This window comes from Mustelus asterias, unplaced genomic scaffold (assembly GCF_964213995.1).
Source record: "Mustelus asterias unplaced genomic scaffold, sMusAst1.hap1.1 HAP1_SCAFFOLD_3533, whole genome shotgun sequence".
NCBI lineage: Eukaryota > Metazoa > Chordata > Chondrichthyes > Carcharhiniformes > Triakidae > Mustelus > Mustelus asterias.
The window spans coordinates 5200-31634 of record NW_027593478.1 but is presented as its reverse complement, the minus strand read 5'-3'; the positions used below and the strand labels follow the sequence as shown (position 1 = coordinate 31634).

The window sequence follows — 26435 nt, the reverse complement described above, 5'->3', positions numbered from 1 at the left end:
CAATAATCATCAGACTCACATTCAAACAGTCCGTATACGCAGCGTCACCGTGCGAGCAAATAACATCGACACACAAGGCCAGCACTCCCATCCTGCCTCAAAATCAACAACAAACCTCCCACATGTAAAACCTACACAGAAACCACTAACCCCCCCCGCCAGAACACAACCCACCCCACCCGAGCCCTGACACACACAAACCCCAAATTGCCTCAACACATACAACACCCAGACACCCCCCCCGCAACACCCAGACACCCCCCCGCCACACCCAGACACCCCCCCACCACACCCAGACACCCCCCGCAACACCCAGACACCCCCCCGCAACACCCAGACACCCCCCCGCAACACTCAGACACCCCCCCGCAACACCCAGACACCCCCCCGCAACACCCAGACACCCCCCCGCAACACCCAGACACCCCCCCGCAACACCCAGACACCCCCCGCAACACCCAGACACCCCCCCGCAACACCCAGACACCCCCCTGCAACACTCAGACACCCCCACCGCAACACCCAGAACCCCCCGCAACACCCAGACACCCCACCGCAACACCCAGAACCCTCCCGCAACACCCAGACCCCCCCCCCGCAACACCCAGACACCCCCCCGCAACACCCAGACACCCCCCCGCAACACCCAGACACCCCCCGCAACACCCAGACAACCCCCCGCAACACCCAGACACCCCGCCCCCCCGCGACACCCAGACAGCCCCCCCGCAACACCCAGACAACCCCCCCGCAACACCCAGACACCCCCCCGCAACACCCAGACACCCCCCGCAACACCCAGCCCCCTCCAACACCCAGACACCCCCCCCGCAACACCCAGACACCCCCCCGCAACACCCAGACAACCCCCTGCAACACCCAGACACCCCCCCAACGCTCAGAAACCCCCCCCGCCCCAGATCCTTCCCACAACACACAAAAACACAATCCTAGTGAAGTGGACACTGGCACAGTGCAGGAGTGTAACGTCCAGTGGATGGACAGTGGCTCAGAGCAGGCGTGTAATGTCCAGCGGAGTGGACACTGGCTCAGTGCAGGAGTGCAATGTCCAGTGGATGGACAGTGGCTCAGTGCAGGAGTGTAATGTCCAGTGGATGGACAGTGGTTCAGTGCAGTAGTGTAATGTCCAGTGGGTGGACAGTGGCTCAGTGCAGGAGTGTAATGTCCAGTGCAGTGGACACTGGCTCAGTGCAGGAGTGTAATGTCCAGTGGATGGACAGTGGCTCAGTGCAGGAGTGTAACGTCCAGTGGATGGACAGTGGCTCAGTGCAGGAGTGTAATGTCCAGTGGATGGACAGTGGCTCAGTGCAGGAGTGTAACGTCCAGTGGATGGACAGTGGCTCAGTGCAGGAGTGTAACGTCCAGTGGATGGACAGTGGCTCAGTGCAGTAGTGTAATGTCCAGTGCAGTGGACACTGGCTCAGTGCAGGAGTGTAATGTCCAGTGGATGGACAGTGGCTCAGTGCAGTAGTGTAATGTCCAGTGCAGTGGACACTGGCTCAGTGCAGGAGTGTAATGTCCAGTGCAGTGGACACTGGCTCAGTGCAGGAGTGTAACGTCCAGTGGATGGACGGTGGCTCAGTGCAGGAGTGTAATGTCCAGTGGAGTGGACACTGGCACAATGCAGTGGGCACTGGCTCAGCGCAGGAGTGTAATGTCCAGTGGATGGACAGTGGCTCAGTGCAGGAGTGTAATGTCCAGTGCAGTGGACACTGGCTCAGTGCAGGAGTGTAATGTCCAGTGCAGTGGACACTGGCTCAGTGCAGGAGTGTAACGTCCAGTGGATGGACGGTGGCTCAGTGCAGGAGTGTAATGTCCAGTGGAGTGGACACTGGCACAATGCAGTGGGCACTGGCTCAGCGCAGGGGTGTAATGTCCAGTGGATGGACACTGGCTCAGCGCAGGGGTGTAATGTCCAGTGGAGTAGGCACTGGCACAATGCAGTGGGCACTGGCTCAGCGCAGGGGTGTAATGTCCAATGGAGTAGGCACTGGCACAATGCAGTGGGCACTGGCTCAGCGCAGGGGTGTAATGTCCAGTGGAGTGGACACTGGCTCAGCGCAGGGGTGTAATGTCCAGTGCAGTGGACACTGGTGCAGTGGACACTGGCTCAGTGCAGGGGTGTAATGTCCAGTGGATGGACACTGGCTCAGTGCAGGGGTGTAATGTCCAGTGGATGGACACTGGCACCTTGGTTATTCTTTGCTGATTACCTCTTTCTTGATGGGCAGTTCCCAGTCCTGAGAAAGGCTGAATGCAAACCTGGACAGAACCCTGCAACACAGAGCGAGAAAACACACTCAGCAGAGATGTTAGGCTGGAGAATGCACAGGAGACTGTTTGTGACTTCCACAAGCCCCAAGACATTGAAGAACATTTAATGACAGCGGTGGAAAGTTATACGAGTGTAGTTCTCTGTTAATCAAGTTCCCGTGGCTCGCTCTCTGGGTACTCCCCCTACACGCTCCCAAACCTCAACTTATGTCTTAGACACACGTGGTCCCATTGCTGAACTTTGCAGTGAAACCAATAACAGATGTACAGGACTGGGGAGTCCCATCGAGCATCAGCCCCTCACCAGTGGTGAGGGAGAGGGCACTGTCGAAAGGAGAGTTCAGCATTGCGTGTAGGTGCTGACCCCTCCTTTCACTGGAGCTTAGAAGAGAGGGGATCTCATAGAAACTTATAAAATTCTAACAGGGTTATAGACAGGGTAGATTCAGAAAGAATGTTCCTGATGGTGGGGGGAGTCCAGAACTAGGGGGTCATAGTTTGAGGATAAGGGGTAAACCTTTTAGGACTGAGGTGAGGAGAAATGTTTTCATCCAGAGGGTGGTGAATGTGTGGAATTCACTCCCACAGAAAGTAGCTGAGGCCAAAACGTTGTGTGATTTCAAGAAATTAGATGTAGCTCTTGGGTCTAAAGGGATCAAGGGATATGGGGGGAAGGGGGGGAATCAGGATATAGAATGTGACCATCAGCCATGATCAAAATGAATGGCAGAACAGGCTCGAAGGGCTGAATGGCCTCCTCCTGCTTCTAGTTTCTATGTAGGTGGAGGCACCTTTGGGAGTTGGAGTGGGGCGGTGGTGCCAGAGACAGCTTCCAGGAGGAAAGCAAGGCTTTAGAATGGATACCCATCAGAACCGCATTTCTAAACAAGTCTCCACATGCTCCTGGTAGCGTGGCGGCCAGAACTGTACACAATATTCCAGATGTGGCCGAACTAAAGTTCTGAACAGCTGCAATAAAGATGTGTAGGTTAGGTGGGCGGCACGGTAGCACAGTGGTTAGCACTGCTGCTTCACAGCTCCAGGGACCTGGGTTCGAATCCCAGCTCGGGTCGCTGTCTGTGTGGAGTTTGCACATCCTCCCCGTGTCTGCGTGGGTTTCCTCCGGGTGCTCCGGTTTCCTCCCACAGTCCAAAGATGTGCGGGGTAGGTTGATTGGCCATTCTAAATTGCCCCTTAGTGTCCCGGGATGCATAGGTTAGAGGGGTTAGTGGGTAAATATGTAGGGATATGGGGATAGGGCCTGGGTGGGATTGCGGTTGGTGCAGACTCGATGGACCGAATGGCCTCTTTCTGCACTGTAGGATTCTATGAGGTGGATTGGTCATGCTAAATTGCCCTTTAGTGTCCCCAAGATGTGTAGGTTAGTGGGATTAGGGGGTATATATATGGTGTGCAGTTCGGGGGGGGGGGGTGTCTGAGTATGATGCTCTGTTGGGAGGGTTGGTGCAGACTCGATGGGCTGAATGGCCTTCTTCTGCACTGTAGGGATTCTATGAATGAGCAGCAGCAAGCAGGAGAAAATGGTCGAACTGAAAGGGACCATCAGTGATATTGGGATAAGTGCAGGTGAGTCACACAAACCCAAAGCTTTTACCTTGGCCCTGTACGGGAGTGGCTGATCTCTGGGAGACAGCAAATGTACGGTTCCTACTGGACTCAAAGACCCCCCTGCTCCCTCTAAGCTCCAGGTGGGGAAACCAGGCAGAATTCCTGCCACCTATGACAATTCCAAGCTGCTGGAAGCTGGTTTTTAAGTTTATTTATCAGTGTCACAAGTCGGCTTACATTAACACTGCAATGAAGTTAGCGTGGAAAATCCCCCTAGTCGCCACACTCCGGCGCCTGTTCGGGTAACACTGAGGGAGAATTTAGCATCTTGCCCTCCATTCAGCTCCCAGAGAGGCCTGATGATCACATCACCCAAAGGCCGCAAATATCAGTGTCCGGATCAGAGAGGAGGAAATGGGCACGGAGAATGAGAACAGCAAGATCATTCAGAGCAGCTCCTCACCTCAATTCGCACTTAATCTGGACCCAGCCAGGGCTGCGTAGGAATGACCACGGCTGATACCATTTCTCCACGGTTTGCATGCTGGAACAGAGAACCTCCAGCCACAGCGGAAGAACCTGCTCACTACACAAAGACGCCATTAGTGACAAAACATGTAATGTAAGGCAGAACCCGTTTTAATTCACATTAATAACAGAAAGAACAAATAACAGAGCAGATAAAAGCAAGAATACCGCAGATGCTGGAATCTGAAACAAATGCTGGAAAATCTCAGCAGGTCTGACAGTCTCTGCGGAGAAGAGAATAGAGCCAACGTTTCGAGTCAGGGTGACCCTTTGTCAGAGCTAAAGAACAGCACAGCACAGGAACAGGCCCTTCGGCCCGACAAGCCTGTGCCAACGTATGGCACCTTTCCAAACTAAAGGCCTTTTAAGTTGAAGCGTATTTATTAGTGTCACGAGTCGGCTTACATTAACACTGCAATGAAGTTACTGTGAAAATCCCCCCTAGTCGCCACACTCCCAGCGCCTGTTTGGGTACACCGAGGGAGAATTTAGCACGGCCAATGCACCCTAACCAGCCCGTCTTGGGACACCATGGGGTAATTTAGCACGGCCAACCCACCTAACCTGCACATCTTTGGAGTGTGGGAGGAAACCGGAGCACCCCGGAGGAAACCCACGCAGACACGGGGAGAATGTGCAGACTCTGGGCAGACAGTGACCCGAGTTGGGAATCGAACCCGGGTCCCTCGCGCTGTGAGGCAGCAGTGCTAACCAGGGCGCGTGGTCCGTACCCCTCTATTCCCTGTTTATTCGTATACCTGTCAAGATGCCTCTTAAATGTTGCTATTGTATCTGCTTCTACCACCTCCTCTGGCAGCGCATTCCAGGCATTTGCCACCCTCTGTGTAAAAAAACGTGCCTCTCACATCTCCTTTAAACTTTCCCCCTTTCACCTTAAACCCATGTCCCTTAATAAGCTGACATTTCTACACTGGGAAAAGGACTCTAGACTATCCATAACATCACAAACCCTGACGGCAATGAATAAAAGGAGCCCGCTATCAGGTAGAGAGGGTGAGACCATTGCACAGTGCAACAGGCCTCGGGGAGAAGGCTTGGGTGGCAGATGGAAAACAAACACGCAGTACAGTTGGAGACTCGAGAGAGAGAGAGGTGAAGCATTAACCTAAGGCTAACCTGCTGACACTGGATCCTTGAAATAGAAGATGGGTCATCTTAAAATATACCTCAGCTTGTACTGTTTAAAAAAAACAACACAGCCACAAAAGCAGAAAACAAGCAGCAACTGACGCAGGATGAACAATACCATCGACTGCTAGGGGGTGGGGGAGGGTGGCAGGGTAGCGGAATTACTGTAATTGCAGTTACTAGGACAGACTGTAACCCGAGACAGACACAGCTTACAGGATGTGCACGTCGAATCATAGAATCCCTACAGTGCGGAAAGAGGCCATTCGGCCCATCGAGTCTGCACCGACCACAATCCTACCCAGGCCCTATCCCCGTAACCCCATGCATTGACCCTAGCGAGTCCCCCGGACACTAAGGGGTAATTTACCATGGCCAATCCACCATACCCTGCAAGGATTGGAGTCTGATGGGTGATATCCTCCCAGCCTAACCCTGTCAGTGCCACCTGACTGGCTCTCTGACACAGAGGAGATTTACCTTGGCTGCTTTGCCAGTGAGTCAGGCCACGTTTAACCTTTCAACCCTGACCAGAGAAAATCCAAGAGCCCTCATCACCTGTCCCACATTTCATAGAATCATAGAATCCCTGTAGTGCACAAAGTGACCATTCGGCCCATCGAGTCTGCACCGACCACAATCCCACCCATCCCCATAACCCCATGCATTTACCCTAGCTAGTCCCCTGAACACTAAGGGGCAATTTAGCACGGACAATCCACCTGACCAGCACGTCTTTCAGAGTGTGGGAGGAAACCGGAGCACCCGGAGGAAACCCACGCAGACACGGGGAGAACGTGCAAATTCCACACAGACAGCGACCCAAGCCGGGAATCGAACCCGGGTCCCTGGCGCTGTGAGGCAGCAGTGCTAACCACTGTGCCACCCCGTGTGAGATAGACTGTGGGGGTGCGTGTGTGAGAGATTTTGGAGGGGAGAGATTTTGAGGAGAGATATTTTTGGGATCTGAGAGAGATTTTGGGTTGAGAGAGAGAGAGAGAGAGAGAGGGTGGGAGAGATTTGGATAGTGTGTTTGTGTGTCAACCTACAACATGAGTAACACAATTTATCAGTGGCTCAGTGGGTAGAACTCTCACCTCTGAGTCATCAGGTTCTGGGTTCAAATCCCACTCCAGCCGTAGATGGTGCAATCAAGGCTGACACTCCCCTACAGTACTGAGGGAGTGCTGCATGCTCAGAGGATGCTGGACATTTGGATGAGATGTTAAAGCGAGGGCCACATCTCGGCTGTAAGTAATACATCCCATGACACCGTTTGGAAGAAGGGCTGGGGAGTTATCCCCCAATAAAAACACATGACCAGGTCAAAATCCCTTTGCGATTTGCAGTGTACAAACTGGTTTAGCACAGTGACTAAACCTCATTGGATACGAGCACTTTGAGATGTCTGGTGGTCGTGACAGGTGCTAAATAAATGCAAAGCTTTCCTTTCTTTATATGACTGAAAATGAATTAAAAAACTCAAAAGACTTAATTGCTAAAAGACCACAGTGTAAAGAAAGTTTATTAATTATTGTCACAAGAAGGCTTACGTTAACACTGCAATGAAGCTACTGTGAAAATCCCTTAGTTGCCACACTCCGGCGCCTGTTTGGGTTACACTGAGGGAGAATTTAGCACGGCCAATGCACCCTAACCAGCACGTCTTTGGAGTGTGGTTGAGGCAGCTACGTTAGCCACCTTTAAGATTTATCTTGACAGGCATATGAACGAACGGGGAATAGAGGGATATGAGCGGTTGGTCGAGATAGGTTAACGTGATCGGCGCAGGCTTGGAGGGCCGAAGGGCCTGTTTCTGTGTTCTACTGTTCTTCGAAACCAGAGCACTCGGAGGAAACCCACGCGGACACGGGGAGAACGTGCAGACTCCGTGCAGAGAGTCACCCCAAGCCGGGAATCGAACCCGGGTCCCTGGCGCTGTGAGGCAGCAGTGCTAACCACTGTGCCACCCACACTGTTGCACAGTTTCTTGGTAAATCAAACAAAAAAAAAAATCAACAGCTTTTAAAAGATTCGTCCAAAATTTCCAGTTTAATTTTAACTGCCCCTCGAAAGCTGCAAACGAGTGTAATTAGCGGAAACTCTGGATGGTGGTTAATTCTCCCGGGAGAAGGGAGGCCTGGCTGGTGCCTCGAGTGCTCAGCCGATAGTCGGCCGTTCACAGTTTCTGAACAATTCCTGTGTGAGGTACGTGGATTTAGGGTGAATTTTCTTTTGCCAAAAAAATATACTGTCTTCTTAAAATATCTGAAAGAACATTGCAAAACATTTCAAAACTGCCCGTCACACAAAGTGCAATAATAGCTGTGTGACTCACACTGAATGTTTAGAGTGAATATTACGTGGATCACAATTGTATTGGAGCATCTCAGAGTGCAACTTGTTCCATGTAGACAACTTAAATACCGTTGCACCATTTCTAATGACCAATTTGAAATGTGCATTGTTTTTTGACTGGATCCAAGCATCTCATGATGTACGTAGTAAACCTGGATTAAGGATAAAAAGCTCCAAATAAAATTCAATCCCTCCAACCCCGACGCTCAGTAGCATCAGTGTGTACCATCTACAAGATGCACTGCAGCAATTCACCAAAGATCCTTAGGCAGCACCTTCCAAACCCACGACCACTTCCATCTAAAAGAACAAGGGCAGCAGATACATGGGGAACACCACCACCTGCAAGTTCCCCTCCAAGCCACTCACCATCCTGACTTGGAAATATATCAGCCGTTCCTTTGCAGTCGCTGGGTTAAAATCCTGGAATTCCCTCCCTAACGGCATTGTGGGTCAACCCACAGAACATGGACTGCAGCGATTCAAGAAGGCAGCTCACCACCACCTTCTCAAGGGGCAACTAGGGATGGGCAATAAATGCTGGCCTAGCCAGCGACGCCCATGTCCCACAAATGAATAAAATTAAAAAAAAATAAAGCACAACAATTAGAGAGTCTACCCGTGTCCGACACACAAAAGTCAGTAAAATTTTGGCCCTGTTTGGCATACGTATCATATTGATAGCAAGAAATTGTGGCTGAATTATTAGACAACTGGTCCATGTACAAAAGTTTAGAAACTAGTCTTCTTTTACTCATCCCTTGACTTTTAAACACTTGTCCAACCTGTCCAAGTATTTGCCAATCTGCACATTTCCCGCAGTGATAACTGCTTCTCTCCTATTATGACTTGTGGCTCTTACACGGGTAGGTCACTGGAGACAGATCTCTAGCAGAATAACACACCCACGACAAGCTCACAAGGAATCTTCTGATTTATTGCGAGCAACCAAGGATGTGCAGGTTAGGTGGATTGGCCATGGTAAATTGCCCCTTAGTGCCAGGGGGACTAGCGGGGTAAATATATGGGGTTAAGGGGGATAGGGCCTGGGATTGTGTCATTCAGACTCGATGGGCCGAAAGGCCCCCTTCTGCACTGCAGGGATTCTATGAATCATTGGCTAACCACACAGAAGGTGTGCTATTGGACTGAGTTACTGTAGGATCTGGAAGACTGGTTTTGTGAAGGGGAGGTCGTGTCTCACGAACTTGATCGAGTTTTTCGAGGAAGTGACGAAGATGATTGATGAGGGTAGGGCAGTGGATGTTGTCTACATGGACTTCAGTAAGGCCTTTGACAAGGTCCCTCATGGCAGACTGGTGCAGAAGGTGAAGTCGTACGGGATCAGAGGTGAGCTGGCAAGGTGGATACAAAACTGGCTCGGTCAAAGAAGACAGAGAGTAGCAGTGGAAGGGTGCGTTTCTGAATGGAGGGCTGTGACAAGTGGTGTTCCTCAGGGATCACTGCTGGGACCTTTGCTGTTTGTAATATATATATAAATGATTTGGAGGAAAATGTAACTGGATTGATTAGTAAGTTTGCGGATGACACAAAGGTTGGTGGATTTGCTGATAGCGATGAGGACCATCAGAGGATACGGCAGGATATAGATCAGTTGGAGACTTGGGCAGAGATGGCAGATGGAGTTTAATCTGGACAAATGTGAGGTAATGCATTTTGGAAGGTCTGATACAGATAGGAAATATACAGTAAATGGCAGAACCCTTAGGAGTATTGATAGGCAAAGGGATCTGGGTGTACAGGTACACAGGTCACTGAAAGTGGCAATGCAGGTGGAGAAGGTAGTCAAGAAGGCATACGGCATGCTTGCCTTCATCGGCCGGGGTATTGAGTTTAAAAATTGGCAAGTCATGTTGCAGCTTTATAGAACCTTAGTTAGGCTGCACTTGGAATATAGTGTTCAATTCTGGTTGCCACACTACCAGAAGGATGCGGAGGCTTTGGAGAGGGTACAGAAAAGATTTACCAGGATGTTGCCTGGCATGGAGGGCATTAGTTATGAGGAGAGGTTGGAGAAACTTGGTTTGTTCTCACTGGAGCGACGGAGGTTGTGGGGCGACCTGATAGAAGTCTACAAGATTATGAGAGGCATGGACAGAGTGGATAGTCAGAAGCTTTTTCCCAGGGTGGAAGAATCAATTACTAGGGGGCATAGATTTAAGGTGCGAGGGGCAAGGTTTAAAAGAGATGTACCAGGCAGATTTTTTACACAGAGTGGTGGGTGCCTGGAACACGTTGCCGGGGGAGGTCGTGGAAGCGGATACAGTAGTGACTTTTAAGGAGCGTCTTGACAAGTACATGAATGAGATGGGAATAGAGGGATATGATCCCCGGAAGGGTAGGGGGTTTTAGTTCAGTCGGGCAGCATAGTCGGTGCAGGCTTGGAGGGCCGAAGGGCCTGTTTCTGTGCTGTAATTTTCTTTGTTCTTTGTTCTTATTAGGCCAACAAGCGATTCCATTTTTGGGGAATTTCACATATCCCACTTTTCATAATCTCCCTAAATCCGTTATTTACAATCTAATTGTTTCTTGCAGGCCTTGACACTCCCTGGTTTATTGACCTTGATAATTTACACTCCAAAACGTTGGAGTTGTGTTGAACTTTGGTGAGGCCACAGCTGGAGTACTGTGTGCAGTTCTGGTCACCACAATATAGGAAGGATGTGGTTGGACTGGAGTGGGTGCAGAGGAGATTCACCAGGATGCTGCCTGGGATGGAACACTTCAGTTATGAAGAGAGGTTGGGTAGACTCGTGTTGTTTTCGTTGGAGCAGAGAAGACTGAGGGGCGACCTGATTGAGGTGTTCAAGATTATGAGGGACATGGACAGGGTGGATAAGGAGCAGCTATTCCCCGTAGTTGAAGGGTCAGTCACGAGGGAATATCGGTTCAAGGTGAGGGGCAGGAGGTTTAGGGGGGAATGAGAGGAAAAACCTTTTTACTCGGAGGGTGATGACAGTCCCCTTGGTTGGGTTGAAGGGTCACGAGGGGACATAAATTCAAGGTGAGGGGCAGGAGGTTTGGGGGGGGATGTGAGGAAAAGCTTTTTTACCCAGAGGGTGATGATGGTCTGGAATGCGCTGCCTGGGAGGGTGGTAGAGGCCTCACATCCTTTAAGAAGTACCTGGATGAGCACTTGGCACGTCATAACATTCAAGGCTATGGGCCAAGTGCTGGTAAAAGGGATTAGGTGGGAGGTTAGGTGTTTCTCACAGGTCGGTGCAGAATCGATGGGCTGAAGGGCCTCTTCTGCACCGTATGATTCTAAAATATGTTTGGCCCAACTTTCCTTCTGATTGTGAATGTTTTGTTTAGGGCAGGGACTCCAAGCCACTGCACACTCAGCCCTGAACCGCACTGTTTGTTCATTTTAACTCAGCATCTTGTTCTCCTGTTCACGTGTCCACCCCCTGGGCCTGTTGCAATGTGCCAGTGAAGCCTGGCTCAAGCTGGAGGAGCAGCAACTCACCTTCTGTGCGGACACCTTGCAGCCCTCAGGCCTCAACACTGAGTTCAGCAACTTTTAGATTGTAACCTTTCTCCTCCATCTTAAACTTTCTTTTTTTAAAAAATATCCCATACACAGACCTTAATGGAAAACATTCCCCCCTCCCCACACCCCATACCCAGGGCATCTGCTCTTAAAGCTGCTACTTTTTGTTGCAGTTTCCACATTTTCCCTCCTTTCAGCTCTAACAAAGAGTCTATGGACTCGAAACGTTAACTCTGTTTCCCTCCTGATTGATGCTGAGATTTTCCAGGATCCTCTCTTCTTGGGGTGGCACAGTGACACAGTGGTTAGCTCTGCTGCCTCACAGCGCCAGGTTCGATTCCCGGCTCGGGTCACTGTCTGTGCGGAGTCTGCACGTTCTCCCCGTGTCTGCGTGGGTTTCCTCCGGGTGTTCCGGTTCCCTCCCACAGTCCGAAAGACGTGCTGGTTAGGGTGCATTGGCCGTGCTAAATTCTCCCTCAGTGTACCCGAACAGGCGCCGGAGTGTGGTGACTGGGGAATTTTTCACAGTAACTTCATTGCAGCGTTAATGTAAGCTGACTTGTGACACTAATAAATAAACTTTAACTTTGATTCAGATTCCAGCATCTGCAGTATTTTGCTTATTTTGCCATTCGCTTGGTCTCAAAAGGCCGAGGTTATAAAGTCAAGGATTGAAGATCATCACTTACTTTAGTCCGACACATACTAGCGAGCGAAACTTCACATCCATCTGTGTGTGTGCAGCATCGTGACTCATGTTCACTGACTGGACAGCCTGGAATGAGAGAAGCAACACTTAGTACAAGGACAGGAAAGGCTGGGTTAAAAACAGGGTTAATGTTTCAGGTTGATGGCTTTCCTGAATTTAGTACAGGTGTAATCCGTGTCGCGGCTTCACCGGGCGAATACCTCGTTCCTCGGAATGCCTGGTGCTGTTCATAGAATCCCAACAGTGCAGAGGCATCCATTTAGCCCATCGAGCCTGCACCGACCACAATCCCACCCAGGCCCTCACCCCATAACCCCACGGATTTATCCTAGCTAGTCCCCCTGGCACGAAGGGGCAATTCAGCATGGCCCAATTCACCTAACCCGCACATCTTTGGACTGTGGGAGGAAACCGGAGCACCCGGAGGAAACCCACGCAGACACGGGGAGAATGTGCAAACTCCACACAGACAGTGACCCAGGCCGGGAATTGAACCTGGGTCCCTGGCGCTATGAGGCAGCAGTGCTAACCACTGTTCCACCGCGCTGTTCATGGCATTTCCTCCTAAACTCCTCATTAAATCAGGGTTTGATCCACGGCTTGATGGCAATGGCAAAGGGATAGGTTTAGAGATTGTGGGTGAATACAGTTCTGCTGCTGATAGTCCACACTGCTTCATGGATGGTGAGTTTTGAGACTCTATCCAGCCTGGCACAGTGGTAAGTGCCACCCAGAATAACGGAGGGTGTGAACCCAGGGCTTGGCACTGGATTTTACAGGAATGCGCTGGGTGCAGGGAGAGTCACTCTGCATACAACATGTGGGGGTGGGTAGGTGGGGGGGGACTAGGGCCTCCAGAGACAGGGATGCGGGGTTATCAACACCTCTAGCAGACCGAGCAGTGCCCGCTCTCAGTGGTGGGTCCCACTGGGACTGGAGGAAGGAGCACGAAGGGTAGTGATGGCTGCCACAAATAGGGTGGGGAGGGATCTGAGAGCTCAGGGAAAGGGGAGTGGGGGGGGGGGAGGGTCAGATTTGAAGGGCAGGGAAGGTGGGGTGGGGAGAAGGGGAAGGGGCTGGGCTAGCTACCTGACATATTTTGTGTTCCCCCACCCCATGAAAACAGGTCCAGTGGCACGGAGGTGGGGGGGGGTTTGTAAAATCCAGCCCTCAGTCTTCCAACGAACCGTGCGGTGGTCAGGCCTGCCGATATTATTACGGACAGGTGCGTGTGTGGCAGGCAGACTGGGCAGGGGGAGGTCAAGTAGACTTTTCCCTTCACCACCTGCCGTGCTGTTAATGAAGAATATCGGACCTGGGCTTTATAAACAGAAGGGGGGATTTGATCGAGGTGTGCGTTAGTCATAGAAATCCTAGAATCCCTACAGCGTAGGAGGCCATTCGGCCCATCAAGTCTGCGCCGACCACAGTTTCACCCAGGCCCCCCATCCCTGTAACCACACGTATTTACGCTGCTAGTACCCCTGACACTTAAGGGTGAATTTAACATGACCAATCCACCTATTCAGCACATCTTTGGAGTGTGGGGGGAATCCGGAGCACCCGGAGGAAACCCACGCAGTCACGGGGAGAACGTGCAGACTCCACACAGACAGTGACCCAAGCCGGGAATCGAAGCCGGGTCCCTGGCGCTGTGAGGCAGCAGTGCTAACACACTGTGCCGCCATGAAAGGCTAAGATATAATAAAGAAAGAGAAACTGTTTCTAACGGCTGAGGGGGTGATAAAGGGCACAGATACAAGGCGGAAAAAAGGGAGAGTCATCGGTGACAGGAAGGAAAACCTATTCAAACAGCGAGCGATTAGACTTTGGAACGCACTGCTTGGTAGGGTGTTGAGTACTGGGTAAATACTGGAAGGATAAAATGTTCCGGGGTGTGGTGAAAGGGTGAGGAGGAGTGGGACTAAATGGACTGTTCTCCAAATGAGCCAGCATACATTCAGTAGGCTGAATGGCCCTCCTTTAATTCAGTGCATTTTATGATACAAAAAGATTTCCATCCACTGCCTGGCTCACTGTCCAACACCCTTGCTGCTTCTATTTCAAGTGAGTCAGAATCTTCTCTCCACGTCCTGTGATCAGTGTGGCCTTTTCCCTCGATCTGATTCCGGATTCTGTTAACCTTCTCGTTTGTTTTTCACTGTCCGTATCTGACAATGGACTTTGTCCAAATTATTAACTTTTTATTTTCTTGTCTCCGCGTGCTGACTGGCCTAATGGGTGTTTGCAGCATTTTGTCTGATCCCGTCTCACCCTCACACTCCTGCCCAAACGTCCCATTCACCCAGCTTGCCTCCCAAAAATCCACCGACTCCCCTCTTACACCTTCACACTCCTGCCCAAATGAGCTTCGACCCAGACCCCGAGCAGTGAGCCCCACCCACACTCACTCCCCCGACCCTCGGAGATCTTTCCACCCGAGTGCCCACCCTGAAACTTGCTCAGTCCCCCCAGCTCTCACAGACCCTTACCCCTCCCTATTCCCCGCCCTCAGCCACCCCCACCCTCACCCCCTCCCCAACCCTCACCCCCTTCCCAACCCGGCTCCAGTATTAGCTCACTGCCCTCCCCTTCAACCCCAAATCTACTCATTTAAGTTTACATTTATTTATTAGTGTCACAAGTCGGCTTACACTAACACTGCAATGAAGTTACTGTGAAAATCCCCTAGTCGCCACACTCCTGTTCGGGTAACACTGAGGGAGAATTTAGCACGGCCAATGCACCCTAACCAGCGCGTCTTTCGGACTGTGGGAGGAAACCGGAGCATCCGGAGGAAACCCACGCAGACACGGGAAGAACATGTAAACTTCACACAGTGATCCAAGCCGGGAATCGAACTCGGGTCCCTGGCGCTGTGAGGCAGCAGTGCTAACCACTGTGCCACCATGCCATCCTGACCATTCGGCCCTTCAAGCCTGTTCCTCCATTTGATAAGTCCATGGCTTACCCCTCCTCTGCCACGTAATTACAGTTTCCACTCCAGTGCGCACACAGCACCACCCTCACTCCCTCCACCCCGCTCCAACTTCTCCCTGCCCTGCCAATCCCCCCAGCTTCCCCCACCAGCACTCACCCTGTACAGAAGCTCCTCTGGAGTCAGCACCTTCCCATCTTCATCCAACCTGTAAAAGCAAAACCTGCATTAACCAATGGGTTCCCAGCATCTAACCATACAAATTAACCACTGACAGCAAAGCCCCCTATTGGATTGTGTGAAACAGGAGGAGCTGGCCATTTGGCCCATCGAGCCTGCTCCTCCATTTGATAAGACCATGGTTATTGTGGCCTTATTGCCACTTTCCTGTCTGAGCCCATGACCCTCGTCAATCAAGGATCTGTGTCACTCCCCTGAGTATATTCAAAGACCCAGCCTCCCCTCTCTCTGGGCAAGAGAGTTCCACAGACTCTCCACCCTCAGAGAAGAAATTCTTCTTCAACTAGGTTTTAAATGGGATACTCTGCAGTTTGAAACTGTGCCCCCTCGTTCTAGACTCCCCCACGAGGGGAAACAGCCTCTCAGCATTTGCCCTGTCGATCTCCCTCAGAATCTTATATGTTTCAATAAGGTCACCTCCCATTCTCCAAAGCTGCAATGAGTACAGGCCCAACCTGCTCATAAGACAACCGCCTTGTCCCAGGACTGAATCTAGTGAGCCTTCAATCAACTGCTTCCAATGCAAGACCAAGACTGTACCCAGTATTTCAGATGTGGCCCTCCTACAGGGAATCAAGCAGGTACATGACAATCTTGATGAGAAACACCATCTACTACAGCCCAGTCCCTCTGATGAAGGGTTGTCCTGACTCGAAACGTTGACTCTGTTCTCTCTCCACAGGTGCCGTCAGATCTGCTGAGATTTTCCAGCATTTTCTGTTTTTGTTTAGTCCAGTCCCTGCTGGGATCCACTGCATCTACCCTGTTTAATTCACTACGAGTACACAGCACCTACTCGCCCTACACTGTCCCCCATCAAACACTCCCAGGATAGGTACAGCATGGGGTTAGATACAGAGTAAAGCTCCCTCTACACTGTCCCCATCAAACACTCCCAGGACAGGTACAGCATGGGGTTATATACAGAGTAAAGCTCCCTCTACACTGACCCCATCAAACACTCCCAGGATAGGTACAGCATGGGGTTAGATACAGAGTAAAGCTCCCTCTACACTGTCCCCATCAAACACTCCCAGGACAGGTACAGCACGGGGTTAGATACAGAGTAAAGCTCCCTCTACACTGTCCCCATCAAACATTTCCCCAGGACAGGTACAGCACGGAGTTAGATACAGAGTAAAGCTCCCTCTACACTGTCCCCATCAAACACTCCCAGGACAGGTACAGCATGAGGTTAGATACAGAGTAAAGCTCCCTCTACACTGTCCCCATCAAACACTCCCAGGACAGGTACAGCATGAGGTTAGATACAGAGTAAAGCTCCCTCTACACTGTCCCCATCAAACACTCCCAGGACAGGTACAGCAAGGGGTTAGATACAGAGTAAAGCGCCCTCTACACTGTCCCCATAAAACATTCCCAGGACAGGTACAGCACGGGGTTAGATACAGAGTAAAGCTCCCTCTACACTGTCCCCATCAAACACTCCCAGGACAGGTACAGCAAGGGGTTAGATACAGAGTAAAGCTCACTCTACTCTGTCCCCATCAAACACTCCCAGGACAGGTACAGCACGGGGTTAGATGCAGAGTAAAGCTCACTCTACACTGTCCCCATCAAACAGTGCTCCATCAAGGGGCGGCACGGTGGCACAGTTGTTAGCATCGCTGCCTCTCAGTGCCAGGGACCTGAGTTCAATTCTAGTCACTGTCTGTGTGGAGTTTGCACATTCTCCCCGTGTCTGCGTGGGTTTCCTCTGGGTGCTCCGGTTTGCTCCCACAGTCCAAAGATGTGCGGGTTAGGTTGATTGGCCATGGTAAATTGCCCCTTAGTGTAGGGGGATTAGCTAGGGTAAATACGTGGGGTTATGGAGATAGGTTCCGGGTGGGGATTGTTGTCAGTGCAGACTTGATGGGTCGAATGGCCTTCTTCTGCGCTGTAGGGATTCTATGATAAAGCTGCCTCTACACTGTCGCCATTAGACACTGCCAGGACAGGTACAGAGCGAGTTAGGCACAGAGTAAAACTCTGGGTGGAATGCTAACCATTACTCATTAACCATCGACTCAAGAAATTGGGTGCAAAGAGTTCAAATGGTTTTGCCACCTGCTGGCTGGTGACATACTAGCTGAACTTCGAGATATCAAGTTTTGTTTGGGTAAAACAGAGCTTGAAGCAGAGAATTACAAGTAGTTGGCTAACCACAAGATATGGCCAGGAAGGAGGTCAGTATTTATGTAATTAGATCTAATTATCGGAGTATTGGGCAGGGATTGCTCGAGATCTCAGGGTAATCAGAGGTAACATAACTGAGTGCTTGAGGTTGAGTTGATCACCTTAAAGTCTGTAGGGAAACCAGGTTACATTAATTGCTTCTCATTTAATTTAATACTGTGGAACGCTTGCCCAAGAACAAACTGTTGTTAGTCAATATATTTAAAGCTTGTTGTTTAACCACACACAGATCAGAATCATGCTGCGGTTATGGTCGCCAATGTAAAGTGGATTATTTAGAGTAACCGGAGGAGGAATCCCACTAACATTGACATTTCTTGCCGGGCTCAAGTTAAAGATTGAAAAATAAGTAACGTTGATGGGAAAAGGGGAGTAACTGGTTATGACAAGAAATCAAAAGTTAGCCAAACTCTTCATTGTAGGCCCAATAAAAGACGATTTGATTTGATTTATTGTTGTCACATGTATTAGTATACAGTTAGAAGTATTGTTTCTTGGCACAAGAGAGAATGTCCGGGGTGCATGGGGTCCTTGATTATGCTGGCTGCTTTGCCGAGGCAGCGGGAAGTGTAGACAGAGTCAATGGATGGGAGGCTGGTTTGAGTGATGGACTGGGCTTCGTTCACAACCCTTTGTAGTTCCTTGCGGTCTTGGGCAGAGCAGGAGCCATACCAAGCTGTGATACAACCAGAAAGAATGCTTTCTATGGTGCATCTGTAAAAGTTGGTGAGAGTCGTAGCTGACATGCCAAATTTCCTTAGTCTTCTGAGAAAGTAGAGGCATTGGTGGACTTTCTTAACTATAGCGTCGGCATGGGGGGGACCAGGACAGGTTGTTGGTGATCTGGATGCCTAAAAACTTGACACTCTTGACCATTTCTACTTTGTCCCCATTGAGCTAGACAGGGGCATGTTCTCCAATACGCATCCTGAAGTCGATGACAGTCTCCTTTGTTTTGTTGACATTGAGAGAGAGATTGTTGTTGACGTTGTTCACTGGAGGATTGGTGATTCAAAACTTACACCTGTAGATGGATAAACTGGCAGGGCTATGCGCACGCTTGTTAAGGGAAGCAGAAAACCTGGCCAGTCTGTAAGGACGTGTGAACGCGAGCGTGTACAAGTTTGCTAACCGAGGCACAGAGCTCAAAGCACTTTGAACCATAGTAACATAGGAAACAGGAGCAGAGGTCGGCCATTCTGCATCTCAAGGCTGCTCCGCCATTTGACAAGATCTCATTCAATAATGGGATGTGGGCGCCACTGGCTAGGCCACCATTTATTGTCCATCTCCACATGCCTGGAAGTGATCTTCCTGATTCCCATGGCTTCTCTTTCCACCTTCCCACTGCTGCCCCCTCCCCCAGGCCCCTGGGGCTCGCCTGGTTTCCTCTTCACTTCCCTGGCATCTCAGCCCCACCCTTGCTGGAAACGCCACTTGAAGGTTCTGACACTGGGGTAGACGAAGAGGTCGTGGGGAGGTGAGGGAGGAGTCGGGGGGAGGGGGGGGGGAAGGTGGGGAGTCGGGGGAGGTAAGGGAGGAGTCGGGGGAGGTGAGGGAGGAGTCGGGGGAGGTGAGGGAGGAGTCGGGGGAGGTGAGGGAGGAGTCGGGGGAGGTGAGGGAGGAGTCGGGGAGGTGAGGGAGGAGTCGGGGGAGGTGAGGGAGGAGTCGGGGGAGGTGAGGGAGGAGTCGGGGGAGGTGAGGGAGGAGTCGGGGGAGGTGAGGGAGGAGTCGGGGGAGGTGAGGGAGGAGTCGGGGGAGGTGAGGGAGGAGTCGGGGGAGGTGAGGGGGACTCGGGGAAGCTGCTGGGATGGTTGGGGGTGGCGGGGGGGGAGAGAGGGGGTCATTTATTACCTGGGAAATAGAATTCTAGGTGTGGGGTGGAGGTACAAAAGGATCTCTAAGTATAAATGCATCAATCGCTAAAAAAAGTTAATCAGAGATTAGCAAGGCCATAAAAAAGCAGACTAAGCACCAGGCTTTATTTGGAAAGGGATAGAATGGAGAAGTGGGGAAACTAAGCTATAGCTTATTGAACCTTGGTTCGAGCACACTTACAGAATACTGCGTGCAATTCTACTCTCTTACCTGGATACTTACCAAGGAAATGTTACAGTTTAAAACCTGGTCTAACAGCTGGACAACGCTACAACCCCACGCACCAGCCCACTCCCTCGCCCCTAAACAATCAGCCCCCCACCTCGAGAGACCGACCACCCTTCGGAGCACCCGGTTACCCACACCGCCCCGTCACCGCCCTGACGACCCCTCTGACCAGCCGCCTCACTCACACTCACCCTCCCACCGCTCGCTGGACTTGGACAGGAGGTGCCAGTGCTGTCCATTTCTGTGTCAGCTGGGATTGGAGGATTCCAGAAGAAATGGGCTCCTGGCACCAGCTTGGCAAAATCCTCATGGACATCAGCAATTAGCACTGACTGGAAGATCCAGGCCAACAATTTTGGTTTGTGACTTATCAGGAAAAAGGATCTGATGAATGGTCACAGACCCGAAACGTTAACTCTGTTTCTCTCTCCACGGATGCTGTCAGACCCACTGCGTTTACCCAGCATTCTGTTTGTATTTCAGATTCCCAGCACCCGCACACCCCTGTCTACATCAATGGGGACAAAGTAGAAATGGTCGAGAGCTTCAAGTTTCTATTTGTCCAGATCACCAACAATCTGCTCTGGTCCCTCCATGCCGACACTATAGTTAAGAAAGCCCCACCAACGCCTCTACTTGAAGATGAGTAAAGAAATTTGGCATGTCCGCTACGACTCGCACCAACTTTTACAGATGCACCATGGAAAGCATCCTTTCTGGTTGTATCACAGCTTGGTATGGCTCCTGCTCTGTTCAAGACCGCAAGAAACTACAAAGGGTCGTGAATGTAGCCCAATCCAACACGCAAAGCAGCCTCCCGTCCATTGACTCTGTCTACACTTCCCGTTGCCTCGGAAAAGCAGCCAGCATAATTAAGGACCCCACGCACCCCGGACATTCTCTCTTCCACCTTCTTCCCTCGGGGGGGAAAAGGATACAAAAGTCTGAGGTCACGTACCGACCGACTCAAGAACAGCTTCTTCCCTGCTGCCGTCAGACTTTTGAATGGACCTACCTCGCACTTAAGTTGATCTTTCTCGACACCCTAGCTATGGCTGTAACACTACATTCTGTACCTCTCCTTTCCTTCTCTATGAACAGTATGTTTTGCCTGTATTTTATGCAAGAAACAACACTTTTCACTGTATGTTAATACATGTGACAATAATAAATCAAATCAAATCAGAATACTAAGAAAGCGTTCTTCTTAGCAGCGGCTTGGTGGCACAGTGGTTAGCACTGCTGCCTCACAGCGCCAGGGACCCGGATTCAATTCCCGGTTTGGATCACTGTCTGTGTGGAGTTTGCACGTTCTCCCCGTGTCTGCGTGGGTTTCCTCCGGGTGCTCTGGTTTCCTCCCACAGTCCAAAGATGTGCGGGTCAGGTTGATTGGCCATGCTAAATTGTCCCTTAGTGTCAGGGGGACTAACAGGGTAAATACATCGGGTTACGGGGATAGGGGCTGTGTGGGATTGTGGTCGGTGCAGACGCGATGGGCCGAATGGCCTCCTTCTGTACTGTAGGGATTCACAACGTTTTTGAAATTGAATATTATGACTGAGTGTGGATCAGGAAAAGTACCAGGAAACAAAAAAGATAGAACAATTAAAGGATCCTCTGTTACCTCCATGACAACAAATTGATAAATGTGTGGCTGGCCACATCGTAAATAAAGGCTAAAGGTTTGAAAATCAATTGGAATTTAACTTGTAAAAAATAAATGAAAGGCCGGTTGAGAATGCTGTTTTTAACCATACAGATAATCAATGGTTAACTAAAGGATACAGTCAGAATCAAGGTCAGCTGGTTTGTAATTATACCCCAGCTTACTGAGTACAAACATAGGAGTGGTCAGGGATTGTTAGACCTCTTTGAACAATCGGAAGTAGGGGAGACAAGTGCCAGCGCTCAAGTTAAACACCTCGAGTCCATGGGGAAACCAGATTGTGTTCATCGCTTTGACTTTATACTGTCCAATAATTACACAAGAACAATCCTGTTCTTAGTCAATTGATGCTGTTTGAAGTCACTTGTACCAGAGTCATGAGGAAGTTATTGTCGCTCACCGAACAACCTTTTACTGAGACGCAACATATTTCCAACTTATCACTCTACACTGTCCCCATCAAACACTCCCAGGACAGGTACAGCACGGGGTTAGATACAGAGTAAAGCTCCCTCTACACTGTCCCCATCAAACACTCCCAGAACAGATACAGCACGGAGCTGGATACAGAGTAAAGCTCACTCTACACTGTCCCCATCAAACACTCCCAGAACAGATATAGCATGGAGCTGGATACAGAGTAAAGCTCACTCTACACTGTCCCCATCAAACACTCCCAGGACAGGTACAGAACAGGGTTCGATACAGAGTAAAGCTCCCTCTACACTGTCCCCATCAAACACTCCCAGAACAGATACAGCACGGAGCTGGATACAGAGTAAAGCTCACTCTACACTGTCCCCAACAAACACTCCCAGGACAGGCACAGCATGGGGTTAGATACAGAGTAAAGCTCCCTCTGCACTGTCCCTATCAAACACTCCCAGGACAGGCACAGCATGGGGTTAGATACAGAGTAAAGCTCCCTCTGCACTGTCCCCATCAAACACTCCCAGGACAGGTACAGAACAGGGTTCGATACAGAGTAAAGCTCCCTCTACAGTGTCCCCATCAAACACTCCCAGGGAAGGTACAGCACGGGGTTAGATACAGAGTAAAGCTCCCTCTACACTGTCCCCATCAAACACTCCCAGGACAGGTACAGCCGGGGTTAGATACAGAGTAAAGCTCCCTCTACACTGTCCCCATCATACACTCCCAGGACAGGTACAGCACGGGGTTAGATACAGAGTAAAGCTCCCTCTACACTGTCCCCATCAAACACTCCCAGGACAGGTACAGCCGGGGTTAGATACAGAGTAAAGGTCCCTCTACACTGTCCCCATCAAACACTCCCAGGACAGGTGCAGCACGGGGTTTGATACAGAGTAAAGGTCCCTCTACACTGTCCCCATCAAACACTCCCAGGACAGGTACAGCCGGGGTTTGATACAGAGTAAAGGTCCCTCTACACTGTCCCCATCAAACACTCCCAGGGCAGGTACAGCACGGGGTTAGACACAGAGTAAAGGTCCCTCTACACTGTCCCCATCAAACACTCCCAGGACAGGTGCAGCACGGGGTTTGATACAGAGTAAAGGTCCCTCTACACTGTCCCCATCAAACACTCCCAGGGCAGGTACAGCACGGGGTTAGACACAGAGTAAAGCTCCCTCTACACTGTCCCCCATCAAACACTCCCAGGACAGGTGCAGCACGGGGTTTGATACAGAGTAAAGCTCCCTCTACACTGTCCCCATCAAACACTCCCAGGACAGGTACAGCACGGGGTTTGATACAGAGTAAAGCTCCCTCTACACTGTCCCCATCAAACACTCCCAGGACAGGTACAGCACGGGGTTTGATACAGAGTAAAGCTCCCTGTACACTGTCCCCATCAAACACTCCCAGGACAGGTACAGCACGGGGTTTGATACAGAGTAAAGCTCCCTCTACACTGTCCCCATCAAACACTCCCAGGACAGGTGCAGCACGGGGTTAGATACAGAGTAAAGCTCCCTCTACACTGTCCCCATCAAACACTCCCAGGACAGGTACAGCACGGGGTTTGATACAGAGTAAAGCTCCCTCTACACTGTCCCCATCAAACACTCCCAGGACAGGTGCAGCACGGGGTTAGATACAGAGTAAAGCTCCCTCTACACTGTCCCCATCAAACACACCCAGGACAGGTGCAGCACGGGGTTTGATACAGAGTAAAGCTCCCTCTACACTGTCCCCATCAAACACTCCCAGGACAGGTGCAGCACGGGGTTTGATACAGAGTAAAGCTCCCTCTACACTGTCCCCATCAAACACTCCCAGGACAGGTGCAGCACGGGGTTAGATACAGAGTAAAGCTCCCTCTACACTGTCCCCATCAAACACACCCAGGACAGGTGCAGCACGGGGTTTGATACAGAGTAAAGCTCCCTCTACACTGTCCCCATCAAACACTCCCAGGACAGGTGCAGCACGGGGTTTGATACAGAGTAAAGCTCCCTCTACACTGTCCCCATCAAACACTCCCAGGACAGGTGCAGCACGGGGTTTGATACAGAGTAAAGCTCCCTCTACACTGTCCCCATCAAACACACCCAGGACAGGTGCAGCATGGGGTTAGATACAGAGTAAAGCTCCCTCTACACTGTCCCCATCAAACACTCCCAGGACAGGTGCAGCACGGGGTTAGATACAGAGTAAAGCTCCCTCTACACTGTCCCCATCAAACACTCCCAGGACAGGTACAGCACGGGGTTAGATACAGAGTAAAGCTCCCTCTACACTGTCCCCCATCAAACACTCCCAGGACAGGTGCAGCACGGGGTTAGATACAGAGTAAAGCTCCCTCTACACTGTCCCCATCAAACACTCCCAGGACAGGTACAGCACGGGGTTAGATACAGAGTAAAGCTCCCTCTACACTGTCCCCATCAAACACTCCCAGGACAGGTGCAGCACGGGGTTTGATACAGAGTAAAGCTCCCTCTACACTGTCCCCATCAAACACTCCCAGGACAGGTGCAGCACGGGGTTTGATACAGAGTAAAGCTCCCTCTACACTGTCCCCATCAAACACACCCAGGACAGGTGCAGCATGGGGTTAGATACAGAGTAAAGCTCCCTCTACACTGTCCCCATCAAACACTCCCAGGACAGGTGCAGCACGGGGTTAGATACAGAGTAAAGCTCCCTCTACACTGTCCCCATCAAACACTCCCAGGACAGGTACAGCACGGGGTTAGATACAGAGTAAAGCTCCCTCTACACTGTCCCCCATCAAACACTCCCAGGACAGGTACAGCACGGGGTTAGATACAGAGTAAAGCTCCCTCTACACTGTCCCCATCAAACACTCCCAGGACAGGTACAGCACGGGGTTAGATACAGAGTACATCTTCGTAAAGCAGGTTCAACGCGGTGAAAATCAGCCACACGTACCTGTATGTCTTACACAGCACGAGTCGAGAATATACTGAATCAAAGTCTCGCTCCACCTCTTTACCAGCAGCCTGTGAAACAAGGGATGAGCAGCGATGGAGAGAAAGGAGGGAGAGAGAACAAAGCGGAGAAATAATGAGAAAGATGGGGAGAAGGGGAGAAAGAAAGATGAGAAAGAGAAAAGCAGGGGCATGTGTGTAAGAGGGAGTGACAGAAATGGGGAAGAGGGAGAGAGGGAGAGAGAGGGGGCGGAAGGGGGAACGTGAGGGGGAGGGGGAGAAAGCGAGGGAGGGGGAAAGTGAGGGAGGGGGAAAGTGAGGGAGGGAGAAAGTGAGAGAGAGAGAAAGTGAGGGAGGGAGAAAGTGAGAGAGCGAGAAAGTGAGGGAGGGAGAAAGTGAGGGAGGGAGAAAGTGAGAGAGGGAGAAAGTGAGAGAGAGAGAAAGTGAGGGAGGGAGAAAGTGAGAGAGCGAGAAAGTGAGAGAGCGAGAAAGTGGAAGTGAGAGGGGGCAGAGGGGAGGTGGAGAGAGAGCGAGGGGGAAAGAGTGAGAGAGGAGGAAAGGTGGAGTGGGAAAAGAGATATTGCACAGAGAGAGAGAGAGAGAAAAGGGAAGTAAGTAAAACATATTGAGAGGCACACCACAAATTATGCACGAAACCTGAGAGAAGTGTTTTAAAAATTGAGATGTTTCTCACGCTCCGGAATAGCTTCCATTACCTCTTCAATAAAAAGCCAGGGATGGCAAGGCCCACCCAGAATTGACGGTTTCTTCAAGCCCTGTTCAAATATTGCCTTGAGCGCTGGACAGAGGGATCCCCGCACCAGGTCTGTCACTGCCTCTGTTACTGAATCATCTCCAGCCACTGAGTACTGCAGGCAGAATCATAAATCAGTCAGTGGACATCCAGGGCAAAATAAACCTTTCCAAGCAGACGATCCAGTCAGTGGGGGCGGCGGCGGCACGGTGGTTAGCACTGCTGCCTCACAGTGCTAGGGATTCAGGTTCGATTCCCGGCTTGGGTCACTGTCTGTGTGGAGTCTGCACATTCTCCCCGTGTCTGCGTGGGTTTCCTCCGGGTGCTCCGGTTTCCTCCCACACTCCAAGGATGTGTGGGTTAGGTGGATTGGCCGTGCTAAATTGCCTCTTGGTGTCACAAAGATGTTCGGTTAAGGTGGATTGGCCAGGGGAAATGTACAGGTTCTGGGATAGGGCTCTTTTGGAGAGTCAGTGCAGACTCGATGGGCCGGATGGCCTCTTCCGCACTGTAGGGGTTCTGTGATTCCAGGCTTGGTAAAGTACTGCAATAGTTTACAGTTGCCTTCTGCCGTGTGGCTGACCAGGAACCCCACCCCCCCCGACATCGCCCCGACTCTTACCGCCTGACTGGCACTCAATCTGCTTGGTTATGGTAGGAACTCACTTCCTGTGGCTGTGAAGTCCTGAAGTGGGACTTGAACGCAGGGGTTCTGACCCAGAGGCAGGGGCGCAAACCCACTACGCCACAGGAGCCCCCCGCTCTCATTATCCAGGGGGATCATTAATTGCTGGCAAAGCAGGAGGATAGCAAATCAATTTCCCAATCCATGCCAGGATTCCAGTCTGCCAAACTGCAGCCCAATATCTGGAGGGTGATGGACGTGAGATTGTGGTCTCTGTGTAAGTGGTCACAGTTATCATTGTACGCTGGCTCCCAGTGTACACCCAATACACTCACACCAATGTGAAAACTGGACTTACCTCTTTACTTCGTTCATCCAGAACCTCCACAAACTTAGCGGGAAACCAGC

At 50.9% G+C, this 26435-nt stretch overlaps 1 protein-coding gene across 1 annotated transcript; it reads right to left on the bottom strand.

Annotated features, from left to right (window-relative positions):
- Window positions 1-2201: 2201 nt before the first annotated feature.
- LOC144490633 (small G protein signaling modulator 3-like) lies at window positions 2202-26435 on the bottom strand (the record flags this gene model as incomplete). The annotated part of the gene is made up of 7 exons (XM_078208338.1): window positions 2202-2295; window positions 4328-4450; window positions 12103-12188; window positions 15220-15268; window positions 24650-24720; window positions 25365-25517; window positions 26386-26435. Coding segments are annotated over 7 exons (611 nt in total), but the record flags the coding sequence as incomplete, so codon positions are not given.